Raw genomic sequence first — 24,173 nt, forward strand, 5'->3', positions numbered from 1 at the left:
CACCATGGGAAAGGTTGCTGCCCTGGTGCCGATCACTTTCAAACTCTGGAGAGCGGAAAGATGAGACGAAGCGAGAGCTAAGCGAATTCTGTCTCAGATTACCACAATCTTCTCCTAGGGCAGAGAGATAGTGCCCTCCACCGTGTTGAAGAGAGCACTGAGAAACACAAGGGACTGTGTGGGTTCCAGGTGACTCTTCTCCAGATTCAGGAGCCAACCGAACTCTTGAAGAGTGGAGATGACCAGACTCCTGTGCTCTAGAAGTTGACTCATGTCTTGAGCTAGGATAAGGAGATTGTCTAGATAATGATGAAGACAAACTCCGGAGCAGAGCCACCACAGCCAACAGAACCATGGAGAAAACACGAGGAGATGTTGTTAGACTTCACCGTCCCCTTGCTGGTGTGAGTTGAGGGGGGTTGGGAAAATCTCTAGCGCTCTGTCTGGATTTAGAAGAAGACCCGTGGTGCCTGCAACCAGAAGAAGAATGCCGGTGACGCGATTTGGAAGACCAGCTCCTTATGCGGTAACTGCATTGTGTGTCAGATCTAGAAGGGCTGTGGAGAGAAGAAAGAAAGAGAGAGAAAGGCATATCTTACCTCTAATGCCATGTACCCCACTCTCTTCCCCCCAGCAGGCAGAAAAAACTGAAACAAATGTGCCACTTCCATACCTGCTGCGAGGGGGCTGGCCACCAGGAGGCCGTGAAGAGTCCATTGCTACTAGGCAGACACTGCAGGTGGGAAAGCAGAGGTTAGATACCAGTAAGGGAATAGACAAACTCCTAAACACTAGTACCTACTTGGAAAAGCCGCAACAGATGCCCAGGGAAGTTGCCGCACAAGCCTACAATAATTCCAGAGGCTCTGAGGCTTCTCCCCAATTTAAAAGTGGTGCCGCGCAATGTTACAGCAGCGCCAGGCCCGAGAAGCTCGCACGAACCAGGCCTTGCTTTTGTTTCTGGGACCGCACATGCGCAGACCGGACTACACTACCTGGAAGAGCAAGAGATCGGCGGCTTGAACGCAAACAAACCAGCCACCATGCACAGGGCAAACAGGAAGGAAAAAAGACACAGGCACAAGAGGTAAGACAAATATAGAAATACAAACACTGCTGCCATGAAGGCAACGTCAATTTTACCACCACCTACAAACGGTTAGAATGAAGATATACCATACGCACACTGGACTTCAAAAGACAGATAATGGTACCCGCAACAGCTGGGCAAACAGGCCTGAGCGCTCTTGTCTGATGGATCTGAGGAACATGGCTGGTAGTCCAGAGCAAGGATTTATGGGAGAAGTGTCCTATAGGGTAGTTATGGAGGAGGGGCTAACCCACATGGATGCTGCCATGGAGCCTGTCGGGAAACAGGTTTTTTTTTGCTAGAAAATTACTAAAATGTATAATGTTTGGGGGTTCTAACACCCTAGAGAATAAAATAACAGTTGTTGCAATACTTTCTGTCACACCATATTTGTGCAACGGTCTTACAAGCGTACTTTTTTTTGGAAAAAATACACACTTTTGAATTAAAAAATAAGACAACAGTAATGTTAGCCCAATTTTTTTTTTTATATATTTTGACAGATAATGTTACGCGGAGTAAATTGATACCAAAAACGTGTCATGCTTCAAAATTGCATCTGCTTATGGAATGGCAACAAACTTTTACCCTTAAAAATCTCCATAGGTGACGTAGAAAAAAATTCTACAGGTTTTGAGTTACAAAGTAGGCATAGGGCTAGAATGATTTCTCTCGCTCTACTGATCGCAGTGATACCTCACGTATGGTTCAAACACTGTTTTCATAAGAATTTGCTTCTGCATGCAAGCTCAGTGGAACGGGGCACGTTTTTCCATTTTTTTTCTTATTTATTTTACCTTTTATTTTTACTGTTCTTTTAAAAAGAAAAAAAAATTGTGTCACTTTTATTCCTGTTAGCAGGAATGTAAACATCCCTTGTAATAGAAAAAAAGCACGACAGGGCCTCTTAAATATGAGATCTGGGGTCAAAAAGACCTCAGATCTCATATTTATGCTAAAACAAGAAATAAATTGTAATTTGAAAAAAATAAATAAAAAAAATGGCCCTTTAAGAGATATGGGCGGAAGTAACGTTTTTGACGTCGCTTCCGCCCTGCAATGGTATGAAGATGGGTGGGGGCCATCTTCCCCTCACTCATCTCTATACCCAGCAAGGAAGAGGATCCGATCGCCTCTCTCGCTGCCAATAAAAGTGATCTTGTGGTGAATTTGCTGCAGAGACCACTATCATCGGAATCCGGACCGCCCGCCAAAGAGGATACCAGGGTTATGGCATCTAGCTTCTGCCATAACAACGTGCGGCAGTCCGGAAGTGGTTAAAGGGAGTGCTCATAATCTCAGCTTGAAAGAAACCTGTCCACAGAAGCAATCAGATTCCAATCTCTCCACTATGGCTAAGACCAATGAGCTGTCTAAGGATGTCATGGACAAGAGTGCAGACCTACACAATGCTGGAATAGGCTACAAGACCATCGCTAAACAGCTTGGTGAGAGGGTGACAACAGTTGGTGCGATTATTCGCAAGTGGAAGAAATGCAAAATAACTCCCTCGAGCTGGTGCTCCATGCAAGATCTCACCTTGTGGAGTTTCAATGATCATGTGAACGGTGAGGAATAAGCCCAAAACTACACAGGAGAAACTTGTCAATGATTTAAAGGCAGCTGGGACCATAGTCACCAAGAAAACAATTGGTAACACACTAAGCTGTGAAGGACTGAAATCCTGCAGGGCCCGCAAGGTCCCCCTGCTCAAGAAAGCACACATACAGGCCCGTCTGAATACTGCTAATGAACATGTGAATGATTCAGAGACCAAAATCAAGATCTTGAAAAAAGAATTCCAAGACCTGTGGAGTCATTTGTTAGAGGTCACCACATCCAATAATTATAGAAAAAACATGAACCCCCATTTATCGGTGGGAAAAAAGAAAAATATTTTATGTATTAGAAAAATACTTAAAATAGACACTGGGCTCTGGATGTTAAAAAAAAACAAAAAAAAAAAACAACACTGAAGAAGGGCATCAAGCCGGAAACGTTGGGTTCATCCATAAGCCTATTTGTTGTCTGTATGCATTTTTGCAAATTTAATCATATATACCCATATTGAGGTATTCTCTTGTCTTTGATGTTACAAGTTCTTGATAGAAAATTTATTACAATAAACATGTATTCAATTTTTGATACAAATTATTGTTCTTGGTCACTTTTAAAGTCCCATCTATCAATAGGGGGGTTCATGATTTTTCTAAAATCAAGATCTTTGGCATAAACTCAACTCCAAACTGTGTTTTTTTTTTAAATATCGTTTTTATTGAGTTTTCAGTGGTATACAAATTGCCCACACAGGGGGCAAACCTCCAAATGCGGCAACCGGCCACACAAGGACACATTCTCATAATATACAGTCTGTCTCCGATGCAGCAACAGGCCGCAACAGAGCAGATCAATACAAACACAACCTTAACTAGCTATACCCCAATGTGGGGAGAGGGTATTGCAGGAGGTTCTGTGCTAAGTATTATACGTACAGGATAAAATATCATAGGAACATTTGGGTCAACCTATCATCCCACTATGACCTTAATGAAGAATTATGGGTTAATCACTACATCAGTTGCCGTAGTGGTATCATCGAACCAGCAGGTCCACACCCTCTCAAATTTTTGTGGGCAACCCCTGCTCGAGTAGGTGGCCTTATAGAGGGGGAAACTAGCGTTCACCAGGTTTTTCCAGAATTTGATAGAGGGGGGAGACGATTGCTTCCAGGTCATGGTGATGGCCTTGCGTGCATAGTACAATAACAAGGATATGAGTGTTTTCCTAGCTATGAGGATCGACATTTGCTCCACTAGCCCCAGCAGACAATATTTAGGATCATAAGGGATACTAATCTTAGTAGTCCTGACTATCACCAGGAGAACCTCCTTCCAGTAACATTCAATCGCTGGACAAGTCCAGAAAATGTGAATAAAGTCTCCTGGCCGATAGGTAGCGCCAGCACGCTGAGGAATGCGTCGGCGACATCTGATGCAATCTGTGGGGCGTGTATGGGCCCTGTGAACAATTCTATATTGGACAAATTTGTCCCTGGCTGATATCAAAGGGGAGAATGGAAAATCCCAAACCTCCCTCCAGTCATCGTCATCCAACTCCGGTATGTCCCCCACCCATTTCCTGCGGAGGGAGGACAGCTCTGGGACGGCAGCAACCAGCAGGGACCCGTAAATCTGAGACATGGGTTTCTCCAGGTCTTTTACCCGAAGGATGGATTCAAGCTCAGAGTATTCTAGCATGACCGGTTGACCTAAAAATTTACATCGATATGCATGTGCTATTTGAAGATATCGAAAATGGGCCCCATGCTGGCACATTAAATTTAGTGCGTAGTATATGAAAGGGAGTAAGTTCCCCGTTAGTGATAACATGTTCGAGAGTCAGTATTTTACACTTGGCCCAGGCCTGCGGGTCCGGGGTGGTACTGAACTGCGGGAGGCTAGGATTCAGCCACAGGGGGGTGTGGGGAGACCAGGAGTTCGGCAGGTGTGCCCTCAGCGCTTCCCCCATCCTCCACGCCCTTATAGTGGTGTGCATAGAAGGGGTGAGGCAGTGAGGAGTTTTTAGCCCCCTGAATATCCACCCCCTCAAGGCCTCCAGAGACCCCACTATAGCTGCCTCCAGGACCATTGCAGCATTGGTCAGGTCCAGCCGCAACCACCAGTGGGCGGTTATGAGCGGAGTAGCTAAGAAATATTTGTGACAATCAGGAAGAGCCAACCCCCCATTACCCGCAGGCCTGGTGAGAGTGGTGTATCTGAATCTAGGGGACTTGGGTCCCCAAATGAAGGAGAGGAAAAGTTGTTTCAGACAGTTAAAGAAGGTTTTAGTCAGCCATTGTGGGGAGTTCCTAAAAATGTACATACGTTTGGGGAGGATCTTCATTTTTAGAAGGTTAATGCGACCTATGAGGGAGAGGGGAAGATTGCCCTACGCCTTTAATTTGGACTTGATCCCTATTAGAACAGGTTCAAGATTGAGCCGGATAAAGTCCCTGCTCTTTCTTGAGATAATAATACCCAAGTAGGTAAACCTATCCACCCACTGAAGCGTGGTAGAGGATGGAGAGGTCCTGGCCCCCTCATCCACTGGGAAGAGTTGAGACTTATGCCAATTCACCTTCAACCCGGTGAAGACAGAGAAGGCTTCCATAATTCCGAGTGCGCCCCGCAAAGAGTCACCAGGATCGTTCAAAAAAAGCAGAAGATCTGCATAGCGAGCCACTCTCTCCTCCAGCCAGCCCACCCGAAGACCATGGACCTCGGCCGAACTCCTGAGAGCCTCAGCAATAGGTTCCATGGCTAGGGCAAACAAGGCCGGGGAGAGAGGGCATCAACTCCAAACTGTGTTTGGAGGAGGAAGGCTGCTTATGACCCCAAGAACACCATCCCCAACATCAAACATGGAGGTGGAAACAACATGCTTTGGGGGTGTTTTTCTGCTAAGGGAACAGGACAACTTCAACACATTAAAAGGGACGATGGATGGGGCCCATGTACCATCAAATCTTGGGTGAAAACCTCCTTCCCTCAGCCAAGGCATTAAAAATGGGTCGTGGATGGGTATTCCAGCATGACAATGACCCAAAAAACACGGCCCAGGCAATAAAGGAACCACTTGCCATCCAAATTCTGGCTCTCCACTCCACTACATGTAAAATCCAGCTTTTATTTTGCTTAAAAATTACTCAGAACCCCTAAACATTTTATATTATATATATATATTTTTTTTTTAAGCAGAGACCCTAGGGAATAAAATGGCAGTCGTTGCAACATTTTAGGTCACATGGTATTTGCTGAGTAATAAAAAAAAACTGATTTGTGAATAAAAAAATAAAAACGGGTAGCCCAATTTTTAGCCCGATTATGTTACACTGAGTAAATAGATACCTAACATGTCACGCTTTAAAATTAACTATGCTTGTGGAATTGCCCCAAACTTCGGTACTTAAAAACCTCCATAGGCAATGCTTTAAAAGTTTTTACAGGTTACCCGTTTAGAGTTACAGTGGAAGTCTTGGGATAGAATTGTTGCATTTGCTCTAATGTTCGTGGCAATACCTCACATGCGTATGCTTCTGCGTGTGGGGACGTAGATTTAAAAAAATAAATAAATTGTATATTTTATTTTTACACTTTCCCTAGTGCAATTATCGTTCATTCGGCAGAAGATTTCAAAACTTGTCCTTCGTTTTTTTGGCTCAAAAATGTCCCAGCGATTAATCGATTTTATGCCCATTAACTGGCCGAAAAATGAACTGTCTAAATGGTCGAATTTCTGACTTTTTTTTGTATCATGTGTGGCCAGCATAAGTCATGTTTTGCAAGGGGGTCAAATACTTATTTCATTCATTAACTACTTGCTGCCTGCGCTATAGCCAAAAGACGGCTACAGCGCGGGCCTGAATTGCTGGGAGGGTGTTAATGGATGTCCTCCCAAACAAGCTCTGTCTGCGTGTCCCTGCGGGTCGCACTCTGATCACCGAGTCTATGACTCAGCTCATCACAGATCTAAGTAAGGGGTCGATCCCCGCCCCTTACCACGTGATCAGCTGTCAGCCAATGACAGCTGATCATGTGATGTAAACAGAAGCTTGGTAATCTGTATTTTTTTTTCCTCACAAAAGCCGATCACTGGCTTCTGTCAGAGGGACATCGGTCCCTCACTCAGAAAGATGCGGCTGCATTTTCGGTGCCCACCAGTGTCAACTGCCAGTGCCCACTTTGCCGCCCATCAGTACCCACAGTGCCACCCATCAATGCCCACCACTGCTGGCAATGAATTATGAGTGTCTCATAATCAGTGCTGCCTATTAGTGTCACCTACCAGTGCCACCCATCAGTGCAGTCTTAACAGTGCCTCCTATCAGTGCAGCCCATCAGTGCCCAAAATTTTATACCAAACTATGAAACAGTTTTTTTTTTCAAAATGTTCAGCCCTATTTTGTTTTATTTAGTAAACAACTAAGGAAGAAAGAGGTGTGACTATATATTAAGACTACAGCGTGCACTAGGCCATGTCATCAGCCTCTGATGCCTTTTGGACTGCACAGTCATATATAAACATAACTGCTATAACAAAAATGGACTGTAAGAGCTGGTTCACTGCAAATTCACGCAGCGTCACAATTGCAACCTGTTCATGCAAACTGATTGTAGAGTGTATGTTAAGTTAATGACACCCCGCAATCAGTTTGTAAAAAGCAGCATGATTTGCAGAATCGGATGGGATCTGCTTTAGTTGCGGACAAAAAGGGTTCTGCACTTACTAAAATTGGTATGGCTGAATTTGCACCTCACAGACATTGCAAGTGATCTGCACAGCAGTACGGTGTGAACCGGCCCTAAAAATGGAGATGATCAATTGGACTCTGTCCCAATTTCTATGATTTTGACTGGACATTTAGAACTGAAACATTGGACCATCTCTTCTAGATGCCTTTTTTCCTGGCAGCAGCATTTTGACAGAAAAAAATACTTACTGCTTTTAAACACATTTAGGTGTGTCAAGCGCTTGGGCGTTAATACATTTCATTGGCCAAAATTATAATTTACTCCAGCCACTGACATTAATTATCAAGTGCTAAACACACCTAGGGTTAACTTGGGTTTACACACATCAAGCTGTTTTTTTTTCCCTGCCAAACCTGCCTCTAAATGCCTACATGTGTATGGACACATGGGCTAACAAGCACGTGTGCTTCACGGTAGAAAAAAAACAACACACTAGACACCCCTAAAGGCAGGCATTTAAAACATCCAGTGTGCATAGTGTTCCATGCTGCTGAGTTTTAGTAGAAGGTGGGGTCTATATTACTGTTTTTAGTGTGAGGTATCATTAGCCAATACTGTTCTAAGAATGAATTTCAGGTTAAAAAAAAATAAAGCTACTGTACAAACCACATGTAATCACATAATTGACAGTTGCATAAAATCCTTCAGAATTCCAGTTATAGATATTTTATATAATTCATTGGTTTGGCTTGGACCAATGTAATTATGCATATACTATACCCGTGGGATTCCTCTGGAAACTGGAAATCACTGTAGTAGAAAAACTGCTACTATATTGCTCTTCAGTGGCTTCTGGCTCCTAGGCCCCCCTGCTGCACTGTAAACGGAGGGGGTTTTCTGTCCGCCATGGATATCGTTCAGAGATTGCTTTGCGTTTTCTCAGCAAGAGCAAAACATTCTGAGTGGATGAGGAGACGTGGAACTGTGATGTCACACTCTCCACATCATCTAATTAGAAAACTTTTTTACATTAAAGGGGTTGTAAAGATTTTTTTTTGCATATATCTGCCTTTATATTGTACAAACATCTGCCATCTATAAATTATTTCCCCCAAAATGTCTTCTTTACATGTTTTCTACATACAGATTGTATGCTCTTCCTCCTTTCGATTTCCGAAACACGCTCCCTGGCATCACTGTGAACTACAATTCCTATCATGCTTAGCGGCATCGCGCATCACTTTGCGGCTTTTCACTGTGTGCTTGAACAAGATCGAGCCTTCTTCTCTATAGCTAGTACAGCCTTATGTACACAGACACCTCCCATTAGTCACGCCCATTCCCTCCTCTCAAGCACGCCCATATTCTGCGGGCTAGGCCTATACACAAAAATCACAGGGCGGAGGAAAGGCGGGACTACGGGACAGAGTTCCAGATTACCATGCCAATCAAAAGGCATGGGAGGTGGAGCTTCAGCGCCATACACGTCGGTGGCTCCCGTGCCTGCGAGTACAGCCAGCGTCTCCCCGCAGGGATGTAGTCCCAGTGGTGGAAGCACGCACACAAGCATGGGACAACTCTTAGAGCGCACTGTGGACAGGTCACTCATAGGAGACGAGCACAGGAAGTAGGAAAAACAGACCCCCAAAATAAGACCTTTATACGCGGAAATGGAACAGAAGATTAGTGATTGCATGGTGCAGGATCATGTAAAAAAAAAAAAAAGCAAGGGTTTACAACCTCTTTAATTCTGAAAATGCAAACCACTCTCTGACTGGCATCCATGCTTAGTATTTATTCATAGTAGGGCAGTTGCTCAATGCGGGACCTGGACACTAGTGGAGATCGCTGGAATAATGGGGTTTACTACAGTGATTTCCAGATTCCAGAGGGATCCCACAGGTATGGTCTATGATCTTTCCAAGCTGGACCAATGTAACTATATTCCATACCTGGAATTCTTCCTTAAAAGCTAGGCTTTACAAGATTATTATATTGTATTCTCACTTCAGTACATAATACTTTTCAATATATTAATGGCCAAAAAACGTTACTGGAAGGGGAAAATACATACATTTGAGGACGATAGCTGGAAGAAAAGATATTTGGGGTTTTCTGTCCCTTTTCATTGACCATCTCAGCTTTTAATAAAATAGGCACTCAATGCTGAGATGCAAGTATGAAAGATGCAGCTGAAACTTGTTTTTTACAATACTGATTTATTGTAATTTATTATAATCTATAAAATAAAATTATTCAACAAGAAAGATGCAGCTGTAAAATGGCAGCATTGGTGAATATCTACAGTTCTTATACAGCCACTTGCATTGGCATTGCAATATGGAGATTTTGGAGAGGACAGAGTAACAGTGTGTCAAAATGGAATCTTAACATGGACTTCCAGTCTCAGACACACAGATTGATTATCCACTTTTAAACCCTTATAGTCCACTACTTGGTCTTTATCTTGTGAGATAGGCCTTCCCCTGTTGTAGATCTACTTTGGTCATCCACCATTCTTTATTGACCATGACCACCACCACCTTCAGCATGCTTGCCTGAGGAGGGATTTCACACTGAAATCCCTCTTCGGTACACTGCAACCATGTCCATTGGACATGGTTACACTGTGGCCCGATTTACCTCAAGGTGGCAAAGTGTCAGGCAGTATATCACCTGCCAAACTCAGCAATGTGCGTAGAGCTGGCTGGTGGACATTGCCTGATTTTGCTACTGGAAAGAGCACATGTAAGGGACCTTACTGTAAATAGGCAGAAAGGAACAGTTTTTCAGCCAACTGCATTACAAAGGTGCAAAATAATGCTGCAAGTTATTTTGGACTGTCATCGCTACAGACAGCTCAGTCATCTGCCATAAAAAAGGACAAAAATTACACACAGACATCTGTCACAGGCTTAATGTTTATCAATAATTAAAAAAAAAAATGCAAAAAAGATGGTGGTGTGCTTTGGGCAGATCCTTATAGCGATACTGATATTAAAGGCGTTCTATGGTTACAACATATTATTTCCACAAGCTTTGTAATAGCAATACAAACAATAGTTATTTTTGACAATACAGAATTACTCGAATAAAAAAGTCTCCTTTAATGTTGCGAGTGCTGCTTGTCTGCTGGTCATCTCTTTCCACAACTTCCTGGATTCCCTGCATGCTCTGCAGCTTCTTCCTCTGCTGTTTAGGTTTAACTTCTAATGACTACATATCCCATGATACCTTGCTGCCTGCAAGCAGTGATTCCTATATGGACTCCTCAAAGTCTTCCTTTCAGCCCCTTTGTAGTTCTGAAGGCAGGCTCTGTGAATTCTGTGACACAGCAGTGCCTAACAACGGAATAAGTTTTATAGAATTCAAGGAGGTAAATGTGTACAAATTTCAAGATTAATAAGAGTAGGCTAGAAATAATTGAGAAATACAATGTAGAAATGAATATATGATTTTACATTTTGACCACGGATATGTTTTAAGGCTTTGCAAGCAGACAGATTTTAGTATATTCATTTCAGAATCACTCAATTGTTCTCAACACAAGTACAGTGGTATCAGGCTCTTGAACAGCATTATATTTTCAGATGCTGGAAGATTCATTACCATCGTTCGTTTAGATACTGTCTGCATTATCTGTACTAATCTAGTCAAATGTGCCGCAGTGCCCAACTGGGCCTTAGCGATGCCATTCCTGGCTGCCATCCTTCTCCCATCAGCTTTTTATGCATTTTCTTCTCCCCGTGGACCTGTGAACACTGCAGTTTTTCTGAATGACAGCAAGAAGGGGCAAATACAAACCCGAATAGAAGCCCTATTAGCTGCCTGAAACTCAAAAAGCATAGCTCCAAATACATATTTGGAAAAAAAAAAAAGGTAGATTAAGTGGGGATTTGTGACTTCAGCACAGCTGGAATGTTTCCAAAGGACCTGTATACATGGGCTGAAACCAGCCAGTATGATAGAAACTGCCCAACATTCAGCCTGTGTAAAGGTCCTTGACAGGCTTCCCAACGAGCATACTGGAAAGCCAGCAGCCAATAGCTGCGAGCGATGACTGGTGTGTTCAGGCAGGGGTGGCAGTCCCTCTGTCAGAACACAAGAGCGCAGCGGGGAGATTGCTGTACAAACATCTCATAGTTAGTACAGCAAGCTGGGTTGAACAATAAAAACTTGCCATGTGTACCAGGCACAAGAGTTCAGCGATTGCTTTTACTCATTGCATAAAGCTGATCTTCAGCTATTTAGACAAGAGTAACACTGAACTGTGTACGTGAAATACACATGGTAACAAACCCACATTAAGTATGAATGGGCCCAATTATTTTCTCTTTTTAAAATGCACTAAACAGCAGCACTAAGATGTGAACCAGCCACATAGGAAAATAGGAATGGGATTTCTACTTAAAATGTGTTTTCATTACCGCAAAATGCCTGAGTTTGGCTGCATCAAAACAGGCGAGAGTAAACAGGCTCATGAGATCCAAGTTTCTACAATGATTCATTTGCATTCGAAATACAATTTTTAATATAATCATAAAAAGTGTCTAAATCTCTACTCTCGTTAGCCTAAAGCTGGCCATATATATATATGCAGGTAATTTCATCCACTTTTGACCAGAATTCAATTTCAGAGAAGATTGAGGGCTAAGGGCAATCTTCCACCATCGATTTCTGTCAAAAACGGCAACAGATTGTCTTCTTATGGTTGGTCTCGTGATTAAAACTGGTTGTAATGTACTAAAATGTGGATGGCCATCGTTAGTCTTGAGTTTTGAGAAGGCATTATTAACAGAAAACACTTATTTCATGCAATGGACGGTGGCAGTGTAAGTCTGGAAGGAGGCACAATGATTTACTTCTCCCATAATGTATGGAATTATGACACTTCTACTTTTACAAGAAAATAACAGAAGTTTCCGTGTGTTATCACTCCTTACCCACCAACATGAGCTATTAAGAGACTTCCTCCACCCATGACACATGCCACACTGCTCATTTAAAATACATAGTGCAAGGTCAGAGACAAAAGGCATTCAGACAATACAGATCTGAAAAGTGGGACAAGGTAGAAGGGCTGGGATTGTCAAGGCACGGTCCTCTAAATGGGATTACTGTACATTCACATCACATTATACATAAAACTAATCTTAAAATCTTCAAGTTTCCAGCAGGCAAAGGAAGGAAATAAAAACTCAGTATTGCAGTTTCCAGAATAAAAGCTGTCTGTCTGCAGATCCTGTGATGATTGTGTTGCACGGCTCATTCATCCACATACACGTAATGGCATCTGAAGAAAAGAAAAAAAAAAAGATTCATAAGAGAAATGTTAAAGTGGAACAAACCCCTCCTAGCCTTTACAGCCAAGGAAACCACCACCTTGGCCCCTGATCTGCAGTTGCCCTGGTGTTACACATGTGATCAGCATTAAAACCAGCCATTTGATGCCTGGACAGTTCGACTAAGAGCACAAGCAACTGTGACTGTTATCATTGACAGCATGCCTTAAATGTGATTATTTTAGGAAATGGTTAAATTAATGTGTTTTAAGATTTTGAAATTTTTATATAAAGTGTTATCCAGATAACAATATACTGCAGGAAAAAACAAAACACAAAAAGATACCGTATTGTTTGAAGCCGGAGAGGAAGAAACAGTGAGGCAAAAGGGTTGATTTACTAAAACTGGAGAGTGCAAAATGTGGGACAGCTGTACATGGTAGCCAATCAGCTTCTAACTTCAGCTTAAAGGATAAAGGCTGGTCTTCGTGTATAATTTTTCTTTAGGATTTACCAAACCCATATAATAATAGGAGGTCAAACCTAAACACTTTCAATTTGTATGCAATCAGGCAGACCCTTACACTACTGAGTTGAAAGTAAATCTAAAGGAAATTGAACAAGAAAACTGTATAATGTATGGTGAGCTAAAGTTCATTTAAGAAAAAAAAATAATAATAATAAATGTGCATTTATTTTATTTTTGTACTTGGAGCCTGGAAAGCATTGCATCCACAATCAGCAGATTGCGGGTGTCATGCAGAACTCCTGCAGACATGCCAGTGGATCTGTCTGCTCATATGGCCAGGTAGATACGCACTGCCAGGAAGAATGAAAGAGTGCTCAACAGCCTCATGGCAGTTCATTGAAACTAGTTTCCCATTCACAGAGGACTGTAAATGAATGATGGTATTTTCAAATAGTGACAGCGGGCACCTGGAGAAGATGCCCGCCGGTATCACTGGGGAGGGGGAGAGGGGAAATGGCTGCATCTGCTGGAACATATTACATGTTTCACCCTAAATATGGGTGTAACATGTTCCAAAAGGCAAACTTATCCTTTAAGGTGTGAAAAGAAGAAAAAAAAAGGCCAGCTGATTGCAAAATTTGGTGCAGCTCTGCATAGAATTCACTCACCAGTTTTAATAAATCGACCCTAAAATCTTTGTATTACTGCCAAGCAAGAACCATAGCCTGCATTTTGAATAAACACGCATGGATGCACCTACGTACAATATGGGGCACAAAATATTAACAGTTGCATAAATACAGTTTACATACCCTGGCAGAATTTATGATTTCTTGGCCATTTTTCAGAGAATATGAATAACACAAAAACTTTTTTCACTCATGGTTAGTGTTTGGCTAAAGCCATTTATTATCAGTCAACTGTGTTTACTCTTTTTAAATCATAATGGCAACAGAAACTACCCAAATGGCCCTGATCAAAAGTTTACATATCCTGGTGATTTTGGCCCGATAACATGCACACAAGTTGACACAAAGGGGTTTGAATGGCTATTAAAGGTAACCATCCTCACCTGTGATCTGGTGGCTTGTAATTAGTGAGTATAAAGGGTCAATGAGTTTCTGGACTCTGACAGACCCTTGAATCTTTCATACAGTGCTGCACTGACATTTCTTGATTCTGAGTCATGGGGAAAGCAAAATAATTGAGCGCTACAAAGGCACAGGAAATTTGGCCAAAATTGATGGCAAGATGACTGCAGTATGTTATCAAAAAATACTGGAGGAACATTTGCATTCATCAACCAAGAAGCTGCGCATGGGACGTACTGGGACATTCCAACATGACAATGATCCAAAACACAAACCTGTCATTGGCTACAACAGAATAAAGTGAAGGTTCTGCAGTGGCCATCCCAGGCTCCTGACCTCTCGGGAGATCTCAAACGTGCAGTTCATGCAAGACAGCCCAAGTATTTACAGGAACTGGAGGCTTTTTTCCAAGAGGAATGGGCAGCTTTACCATCTGAGAAGATAAAAAGCCTCATCCACAAATCCCACAAAAGACTTCAAGCTGTCATTGATGTTAAAGGGGGCAATACACACAGTATTAAGAACTGGGGTATGTAAACTTTTGATCGGGGTCATTTGGGTAGTTTTCTGTTGTGATTACGATTTAAAAAGAGTAAACAAATTTGATTGATAATTGGCTTCAGCCAAACACTATCCATGAGTGAAGGAAAGTTTTTGTATTCTCATTCATATTCTCTGAAAAATTACCAAGAAATCATAAATTCTTGCCCATTCATCCCATATATCCTATTTCTGGGTGAAACACACACACACACACACCCCAGAAGTAGGATATATGGGATGAATGGGCAAGAATTTATGGTTTCTTGGAAATCTTGGCAAGCTGTAAAGTATAGTATAGAGTGCCCCTATAGCAAGGTAAAAAAAAAACGACTTTAGAACCACTCACTTCCTGCCTAGGACTACAGTGCTCCTCACACATTCACAAGATCTCAGCCACTTACTGACATGTATGGACGGTGCACTAAGCTGTATGTGTGCTGCACTGTATTTCCTGATATGTAAACAAATAATGCATTCTGCATGCGGGCCAACTAATTGGCTAGCTGATTAATCGATTATGAAAATAGTTGACAGCTATTTTCATAATCGATTAGTTGTTTAATAATCAGTTTTTTTCGGCCCTAATAAATAGATTAGCAGACTGCTAAACTATACACAGGCAACCTCTTTTTTTTTTTTCCTCCCCAACAGTTGCTCACAATTATAAAGTGGTTTTAAAGCCTAAACAAGTTTTACCTTAATGCATTTCTTGCATTAAGTTAAAAAAAGGTTTAGACATCATTCCCCCCCCCCATCTTTTAATTACCTAAGCCGTCATGTGACCCACCACTATGCACATCTGCAGCTCTTCTCTCCCCTCACTTCTGTGTCTCACTGGCTTTTCTGGGGCACTGGGGGTTATTGGCTCCCAGTGCTGTCAATTAAAGCCAGTGACGAAGGAGCGGGACCGAGTCATGCTGTCTGTGTCAATGGATGCCACAGTGGGGCATGAGCTGGACAGGGAGGAGGGGCCAGGAGCACTGATGGGCGTCCCGAGGAAAGGAGGTTCACGACCACTCTGTGCAATTCCATTGCACAGAGCAGGTAAATATAGACATGTTTATTTTTTTCCATTTTTACCTTTACAATCGCTTTAAGTATAACACTGTAGTGGTATGTACTTACCAGTGTATTAACTGCACCTTCACTGCCCAGGTAACACAATTACATATATATATAAATTGGAATAGCATGTTGTGAAGGCATTACACATTAAAGGCATGCCCAGATTCTTTCTGCAGTAATCTGGGTTCTTGAATGCATAATGTGATCATCTTTTAATAGAAAGCGAGGTTTAAGTAATTTAGCAGCAGTCACTGCACAATGCTATGCTGTCCTTCCCCAGTGTCCCCTCCACTACTATACCTTCAATATTACTGAATACTATGACAAAGACAATGAAATACCTGCATGCCCAGTTATTCTTTCAAGAATCCGTCCTCCTACAAGATCCCAGACTAGCAGTTCACCGCTGTTATTTCCAGACAGAACTGTGTGGCCATTCCAGCGAAAACACCTGAATAAAATGTAAACCAGAATAATGTGAAAATAGCTTGTTTTATTAGAGGGATACAACTTAATTTACAGATTTTTGTTAAATCTAAATAAAGCTGATTACAAAGTATAACGGGGTAACATAGAATTCTTTAAGTTGTCCGACAGCATATGGTGGTTGAGCATCATCAGTTGCATATACTGTGAACTAAGTTAAAGAGACTTCAGATTGCTCAAATGTGAGTCCCCCAATGTGGCCACATAGAAAAAGTGCAGACTCTATAGACAGTCAGGAGGAGATACAACCAACCAAGCAAAGGGAAACTGTTTCTTAAATGTTGGTGTACGCATATCCCAAACTAACTGTTAATTAGTTTACTTGTCGTATATGCAAAGTGTTATAGAGTAACTTTTTACCTACTGTAAACCAACTATTTAAACAAACACACACACGTTGAACTGGATGGATTAATATCTCTATTCAACCTTACCAACTACACAATTGTGTAAAAGGACAATTTCAATTTTTAGTTAGCTTCCCCCCTCCCTCATCATTGTAACCTGCATAGTAAATGCAGTCTTCAATGTGTGGCCCTACCCTGGCTCTGCACAGCCTGTCTGTGGGCCATGGTGGTTCTTGTTATTCAGAGCCAGCCTTAAATGAATGAGGCCATGGTGCAAATGCAGAGTAAGTTTAGGACCTGGCAGGGTACAATGTAAAAAATCTCCAATAGCTTTCAAATTACTTCACCAAAAGTAATATTGTCCTTTAAAGTATATCAAAAGTCAAAACTATTTAACTAAGCTTAAATATAGCGAGAAAGTGTTAAAACCCCTGTCAGTGTTTTGCTGCCTGTGTCCCCAACTAGGGAGATTCGCCCTTTCTATTTATCCTGCTATTGTCACCGGGGCAGAAGGTGATGGGAAATGGAAAAATTGTACAGTTCTCATCAACGCATGAATTGAGGTAAAATAACTGTCAACAGTCTAATCCCTTCCATTTTCAAATAAGGCTGTAACATGACAAAATGTGGAAAAAGTGAAGTGCTGTGAATATTTTCTGGATGCACTGTATATTTAAATAATTTAACTGCTATCCCCACAAAAATGTCCTACTGCCTACTTTCTTCCTATAATTAACTTTAATTCCCAGCCTGGTAACGGAAAGCTTGATGACGACAAAACTAAAGCTCTATACACACTATCAGTTTTTTTTCTGCTGAGTTTTTCCTTCAGGTTTACCAAAACCATGTAGTACAAGGGCCTGCCTGATTGCATACAAATTGAAACTCCTAAGGTTTGATCTCATATTATATGCTTTTTGTAAATCTGAAGGAAAAACTCAGCAGAAAAACTGGTGTATGGGGCTTTAATATGCATCCACTTCATGTCCCCTCTTCCTCTCTCTTCCCAAAGATACCCGTTTCCTCTTTATGCATTCACACTTCCCTCTTCCCAAACCAAAACTGGCAACACCTGGTCCTACAATGTTACAACCTTCATACTTCAACTTGTTTATTGACTTTGTATTTTCAAAATTAGTTGAAAAAGTTTTAACTAAACAAATGCTGGAATTTTCTGTTAAAACGTAATAAAAACTATAACAAATAAACTGCTTGGCATTCAAAATGCACAGTGAAATTTTACCAATAAGAGCATTGCTCTTAAAGTGTAAGTAAACCCCCCTATCATTTTCAGCCAAGGAAGCTGCCATCTTTGCCTTTGTTTAATCTACGACTGCCATGAAGCTGTGATCAGTTACGACACCAGTCATTGGACGGTTTGACAGTTTGGTTCAGAGCACAACCAACAGGAGTGTTATATTTCCGTCACGTGCCGTAAATGAAACCGGGTGGGTTTACTTCCGCTTTAAAGGTGGACGTTTTACCTTTGAACTTCTCCTGATGGTAGAGAGGAGATGAGCATTCCAGTTTGAACATCAGTGATTTTTAGGCAGCCATCTTCTCCAGCTGAAAGCACATGTCTTTCGTCTGAAAGTAAAACGTTGGTTAGTATTTAATTTATCTGGCTTCAAATATGAATATTATTGTACAAAAAGAAAACTCTTGGGGAGCATTTGCCAGTCATTGTAGTGTGGCTTACAGGTTAGACATGTTGTTCTCATGTATCATGTTCAGATTCATTCACTACTGTATTCTGCATTTTATCAAATGTATGGCTAGTGCCCTGGCCAGCTGAGTTCAGTAAGATTGAGTCACTGACCTGGAACAAGGCATTCTTAGTAGCATGCTTGTTCCAGGTATAAAGTAATGAAACAAAAATTAAAAGGCAGGAAACTAGAATTTACAAAATAAGCAGCAGCCTCCTTGTCTCTCAGGAGAAACTTCCATTATGAAAGCGATTGCAACACTAAAATAAGAGCAACTGTTGGTGCTTGGATATAAATTTGGATCTTTTTTTCTAATTTTAGGGTGGTGAATAGGGATGAGCGAACACCCCCCGGTTCGGTTCGCACCAGAACTTTCGAACGGACCCCAAATTCGAACGAACTTTAGAACCCCATTGACGTCTATGGGACTCAAACGTTCGAAATTAAAAGTGCTAATTTTAACGGCTAATATGCAAGATACTGTCCTAAAAAGGGTTTGGGGACCTGGCTCCTGCCCCAGGGGACATGGGTCAATGCCTAAAATGTTTTTAAAAATGGCCGTTTTGGCGGGAGCACTGATTTTAATGATGATTAAAGTGAAAAAAAAGTGAAATATTCCTTTAAATATGGTGCCTGGGGGGGTGTCTGTAGTATGTCTGTGAAGTGCCACGTGTTTCCCGTGTTTAGAACAGTCCCTGCACAAAATGACATTAAACAGAAATAACATCATTGAAAACTGCTTGTGGTTTTAATGTTATATCTGGTTCCTGCAATATGGTTGAAAACCATTGAGAAAAATGGCATGGGTAGCCCTCCCTGCCCATTACCAGCCTCTTTGGGTCTTGTACGCATATCAAGGTGAACCCTGTACCCATATTAAAAAAAGGAAATGCGTGTGGCCCCCAGGCCTTATATACTCAGAACAGCAATATACAGGCGGTGCAAACAAGACAGGGACTGTGTAGGTTTGTTGTGTTAAGTTGAATCTGTTTGTAATTTTCAACTGGTACATTTTTAAAGTGTAGCTCCAGTCAAAAAAACTATTTTTAAGCTTTTTGGAAAACATAGGGAAGGGTTATCACCCCTGTATAATTTGTTTTGTCGTCCATCTTTTTTAATCTCACTTGCTGTTGTCTCCTTCCGTTTGCAAGTAGGAGATGTTTGAAAGTAGGGGCCTGCCCTATATGCTCTGCAGAAATGGCGGAACAAGGTGTTGGTTTTGCCACAACATTGTAAGCCCTCAAAGTGACTCTTGCTGGGCGCTGGAGCACCCTGCTGTGAACGATTATATCAAGAATTTTAATTACATGCGATTGTTGAACAGTGGTAGAAAAATTGACCTTTGGTGGTTGTGGTGCTGGTGCCACAACACTATAAGTCCTCACAGTTACTCTGGGTGGGCACAGGAACAGGCCCTCCTGTGAAATATTATATCAAGAATTGTAATTACATGTCCCTGTTAAACAGGGGCAGAAAAATTGGGCCTTAGGCACTGGTGCTGGTGCCACGACACTGCAACCTCTCCCATATACTCTAGTTTTATTGCAGGAATTAGCCCTGCTGCAAAGCATTGCATCAAAAATTGTACTTAAACGCCCCTGTTAAACAGGGGCAGAAAAATTGGGCTGATGGCATCACCCAGAACCAGAAATGTTCTTCCAACATATCAGCGGAGGAGGAAGAGGATAGACAATCAACATAACAGGACAGTCACTCAGCATCAGCATAGGCAGTCTTGAAGGGATGTGATATTTCAAAAAAAATTATTCAGTTACATCAGCTTCAGGTGCTTGGTAGCTGTGGGTGATCCAAGACTGATTCATCTTGATGAAGGTCAGTCGATCAACTGATTCGGTGGACAGGCGCACCCTGTGATCGGTAACAAAGCCACCAGCAGCACTGAAGGTGCGTTCCGAAAGAACGCTTGATGCAGGACAGGCCAGTAGCTCAATTGCATACTGTGCAAGCTCTGGCCAGTGATCCATCCTCAAGACCCAGTAAACCAGAGGATTTTCGGTGGGAAAGGTGTCCAAGTCTGACCTTGCCCCTAGGTATTCCTGCACCATGTAAATCAGACGCTGGCGATGGTTGCTGGAACCGATCATACCTTGGGGCTGCGGACTAAAAAATTGTCTGAAAGCATCAGTCAGACGGCCACCTTCTCCACCGCTCCTTCTGACCGATGCCTCAGCAACACGTTGTCCAGGACCAGGAGTTTGTAATCTCCCAGTCTCTGGGAACGCGTTGCACAGACCTTTCTGCAAGGCCTCCCGGAGATGTCTCATCCTCTGCTCCCTCTGCGATGGCAAGATAAGGTCGGCAACCTTACCCTTGTACCGTGGATCAAGGAGAGTGGCCAGCCAGTAATGGTCCCTCTCCTTGATCCGAAGAATACGAGGATCCTTCCGCAGGCTTTGCAGGATCAGGGAGGCCATGCAGTGTAGGTTAGCTGAGGCATTCGGTCCGGAGTCCTCTGGGTCACTAAGGGCAGCATGATCCGCAGCTACCTCCTCCCAGCCACGTACAAGTCCACGTGTTTCTTGGGACTGTAAATCATCCCTACAAGACTGCTGCTGCTGATGCTGAGTGCCAGCCTCCACCTCCATGCTGACACAATCATCCTCCTCCTCCTCCTCTTCCTCCTCCTCATCCTCTTCCTGTGTGATGGGTGGCACAGCAGGAACACTGTCTGGATAAAAGGGGCCTTGAGAGGCAAGGAAGTCCTCCTCTTCCTGCCTCTGTTCTGCCTTAAGTGCCCTGTCCATTATTCCATGCAGCGTATGCTCCAAGAGGTGGACAAGAGGTACAGTGTCACTGATGCATGCACTGTCAATGATCACCATCCTTGTGGCCTCCTCAAACGGTGACAGGACAGTGCATGCATCCCTGATCATGCCCCACTAGCGTGGTGAGAAAAAACCGAGCTCCCCTGACCCTGTCCTGGTGCCGTAGTCGCACAGGTACTCATTGATGGCCCTCTGCTGCGTGTGCAGCCGCTGCAGCATGGCCAACGTTGAGTTCCACCTGGTGGGCATGTCACATATAAGGCGGTTCTTGGGCAGGTTCAACTCCTTTTTGAGCTCAGCCAGCCGAGCACAGGCATTAAATGATCGGCGGAAATGCACACAGACTTTCCTGGCCTGCTTCAGTACATCCTGTAAGCCGGGGTACCTGCCCAAGAACCGCTGCACCACCAGGTTAAGGACGTGAGCTACACAGGGCACATGGGTCAGTTGCCCCTTTCGGAGGGCGGAGAGGAGGTTGGTGCCATTGTCACAAACCACCATTCCTGGCTTAAGCTGGCATGGCGTCAACCACCTCTCGGCCTGCCCCTGCAGAGCTGACAAAACATATGCCCCAGTGTGGCTCCTGTCCCCCAAACAAACCAGCGCAAGCACGGCATGGCATCGTTTTGCCTGCGTACTTGCGTAGCCCCTGGAACGCCTACGGAGCACCGCTGGTTCTGAGGACAGAGCACTGGAAGAGGCCATGGAGGAAGAAGAAGAGGAGGGGGTGGAGGAGAGAGGTGTGTCACAACCAATGGTAGCATTTTGGAGGCGTGGTGGCTGAACAACCTCCAACACTACTGCACCTTGTCCTGCATCCTTCCCAGCTGCCAGAAGAGTGACCCAATGGGCCGTGAAAGACAGGTAACGTCCTTGGCCATGCCTGCTGGACCATGAGTCAGCGGTAATATGCACCTTACCGCTGACCGCCCTGTCCAGCGAGGCAAGGACATTGCCTTCCACATGCCGGTAGAGAGCCGGAATCACCTTCCGTGAGAAAAAGTGGCGTTTGGGGACCTGCCACTGAGGAACCGCACATTGTACAAACTCACGGAAGGGGGCCGAGTCTACCAACTGAAAAGGCAGCAGTTGAAGTGCTAGCAATTTAGCCAAGCTAGCATTCAACCGCTGGGCATGTGGATGGCTGGGAGTGAACTTATTTTGCCGGTTCAGCAGCTGGCGCAGGGACATTTGCCTGCTATAATCGGACGTGGGTGTACCGCTAGCAGAGTTCCCGGAAGCACTTGGCTGTGACACACCTAATTCTACACCTTCATTCCTCTCAGAGCAGGTTTCAGAGAGGTCTGAAGGTCTAGTGGGGTTGGAGATGCCAGCTGATGAGGAGCAAGGAGAGGTCCGCTTTGTTCTTTGGTGTGGGTCTTTGAGGTACGCTTGCCAACCAGCTGCATGGCAGGTCAACATATGTCTGGTCAAGCATGTGGTGCCCAAGCGGCTGATGTTTTGGCCACGCGAGATACGCTTGAGACATAGGTTGCAAATAGCAGCGGTGCGATCTGATGCACTCGTCTCAAAAAAGGCCCACACCAAAGAACTTTTAGAATAACGCGCAGAGGCAGCGCCCTGCACAGGCGGAGCTCTGCGGTGTGATTCAGTCGGTGTGCTGCCCCTAAGCTGGCCCCCGGAGGGCATCCTGCCTCGTTGGACATGTGCCTCCCCCTCCTCCTCCTCTCTCCTACCAGGCACCCACGTGGAGTCAGTGCCCTCATCATCCCCTCCCTCTTCATCGCTGTAGCAAACCTGGCAGTATGCTGCAGCTTGTGGAACATGACTGTCAGATTGCGGTCCTTCTTGAGCATCCCCTCTCTCTGCGCTCACGCTACTGCCTTCCTCTAGCTGAGTGTCATCATCAGAGCCCACAAAACACTGGGCATCCTCCTGGAGCATGTACCCAACACTGTGCTCAAAGAGTTCAGGAGACTCCTCAGGAGGACGTGGTGGGTCTAGGGAAGGAGTCACTGATGATGACATTGAGAGGAGGGAAGACGATGCGTTGGCAGCTGCTTTGCTAGTACCCTGAGACTGGGTGAGAGAGGAGGAGGAGGATGAAGAGGGCTTGGTCATCCACTCTACCAAGTCATTGGCATGTTGCGGTTCAACATGTCCAGCTGCCGAAAAGAAGGACAAGCGTGTCCCATGGCCACGTGCTGATGACAATGCACCGCGTCCACGACCAGCACTGTTGTCTCTAGACACAGAGCCTGCTTGCCCTCTTATCGGCTCGCGCCTGTCTGCCTCTCCTTGCTGGCCTTCCAGACATGGTAATGGCCTGAAGGGGTTGGGTAAAACAGCAGTGTAATGGAGTCACACAACACCCACTAAGCCCTGCAGATGGCTCTATTAGAGAACAGCAATAAACGGTAGATACAGGTGTATATTGTGCTGGAGTCACACAACACCCACTAACTCCTGCAGATGCCTTTATTATAGAACACCAGAGATAAAGGGGTATACTGTAATTGAGTCACACAACACCCACTAAGCCCTGCAGATGCCTCTATTAGAGAACAGCAATAAAGGGTAGATACAGGTGTATATTGTGCTGGAGGCACAAAAAAACCCACTAACTCCTGCAGATGCCTTTATTATAGAACACCAGAGATAAAGGGGTATATACAGATGTATACTGTGCTGTGCTGGAGGCACACACAACTTCCAATAACTCCTGCAGATGGCAAGTGGTCTCAAATAGAGAAGAGCTATGTAGGTGGATATAGCGGTGTGTACTGGGTACAGAGCATGCAGACAGCACGCACAAGCTCCTAACACTACTGACTGCAAGCTCCATTATAAAAGATAGATCACTAGCTATATAGGTGAGGTGAATATAGCGGTGTATACTGCGGTCAGGGCACACAGACAGCAACCACTACAGAAGAGCAAGATCGAAAATCGGCCGATAACGATCGGTGTGTACTGTGTTGAAGGTACACAGAACACCCACTAACTGCTTCAGACGCCAACACACTACACTAGGCCCGCCGCGCTGGCAGCCTTATATAGTGTTGGGCGTGTACTACACAGCCTGAGCTACGATTG

The 24,173-nt window shown here is 43.8% G+C and overlaps 1 protein-coding gene across 1 annotated transcript in view; it reads right to left on the reverse strand.

Annotated features, from left to right (window-relative positions):
* Window positions 1-11,828: 11,828 nt before the first annotated feature.
* NSMAF (neutral sphingomyelinase activation associated factor) overlaps window positions 11,829-24,173 on the reverse strand; it is a 143,705-nt gene continuing 131,360 nt past the window's right edge. The window contains exons 29-31 of the mRNA XM_077492737.1: window positions 18,109-18,211; window positions 16,133-16,242; window positions 11,829-12,634 (exon numbers count right to left, since the gene is read on the reverse strand). Coding sequence (XP_077348863.1) covers window positions 12,540-12,634; window positions 16,133-16,242; window positions 18,109-18,211 — 308 coding nt within the window. The 3' untranslated portion in view covers window positions 11,829-12,539. The remainder of the gene's footprint in view (window positions 12,635-16,132; window positions 16,243-18,108; window positions 18,212-24,173) is intronic.

This window comes from Lithobates pipiens, unplaced genomic scaffold (genome assembly GCF_037356315.1).
Source record: "Lithobates pipiens isolate NorthernLeopardFrog02 unplaced genomic scaffold, aLitPip1_a1.2 Scaffold_19, whole genome shotgun sequence".
Classification (NCBI taxonomy): domain Eukaryota; kingdom Metazoa; phylum Chordata; class Amphibia; order Anura; family Ranidae; genus Lithobates; species Lithobates pipiens.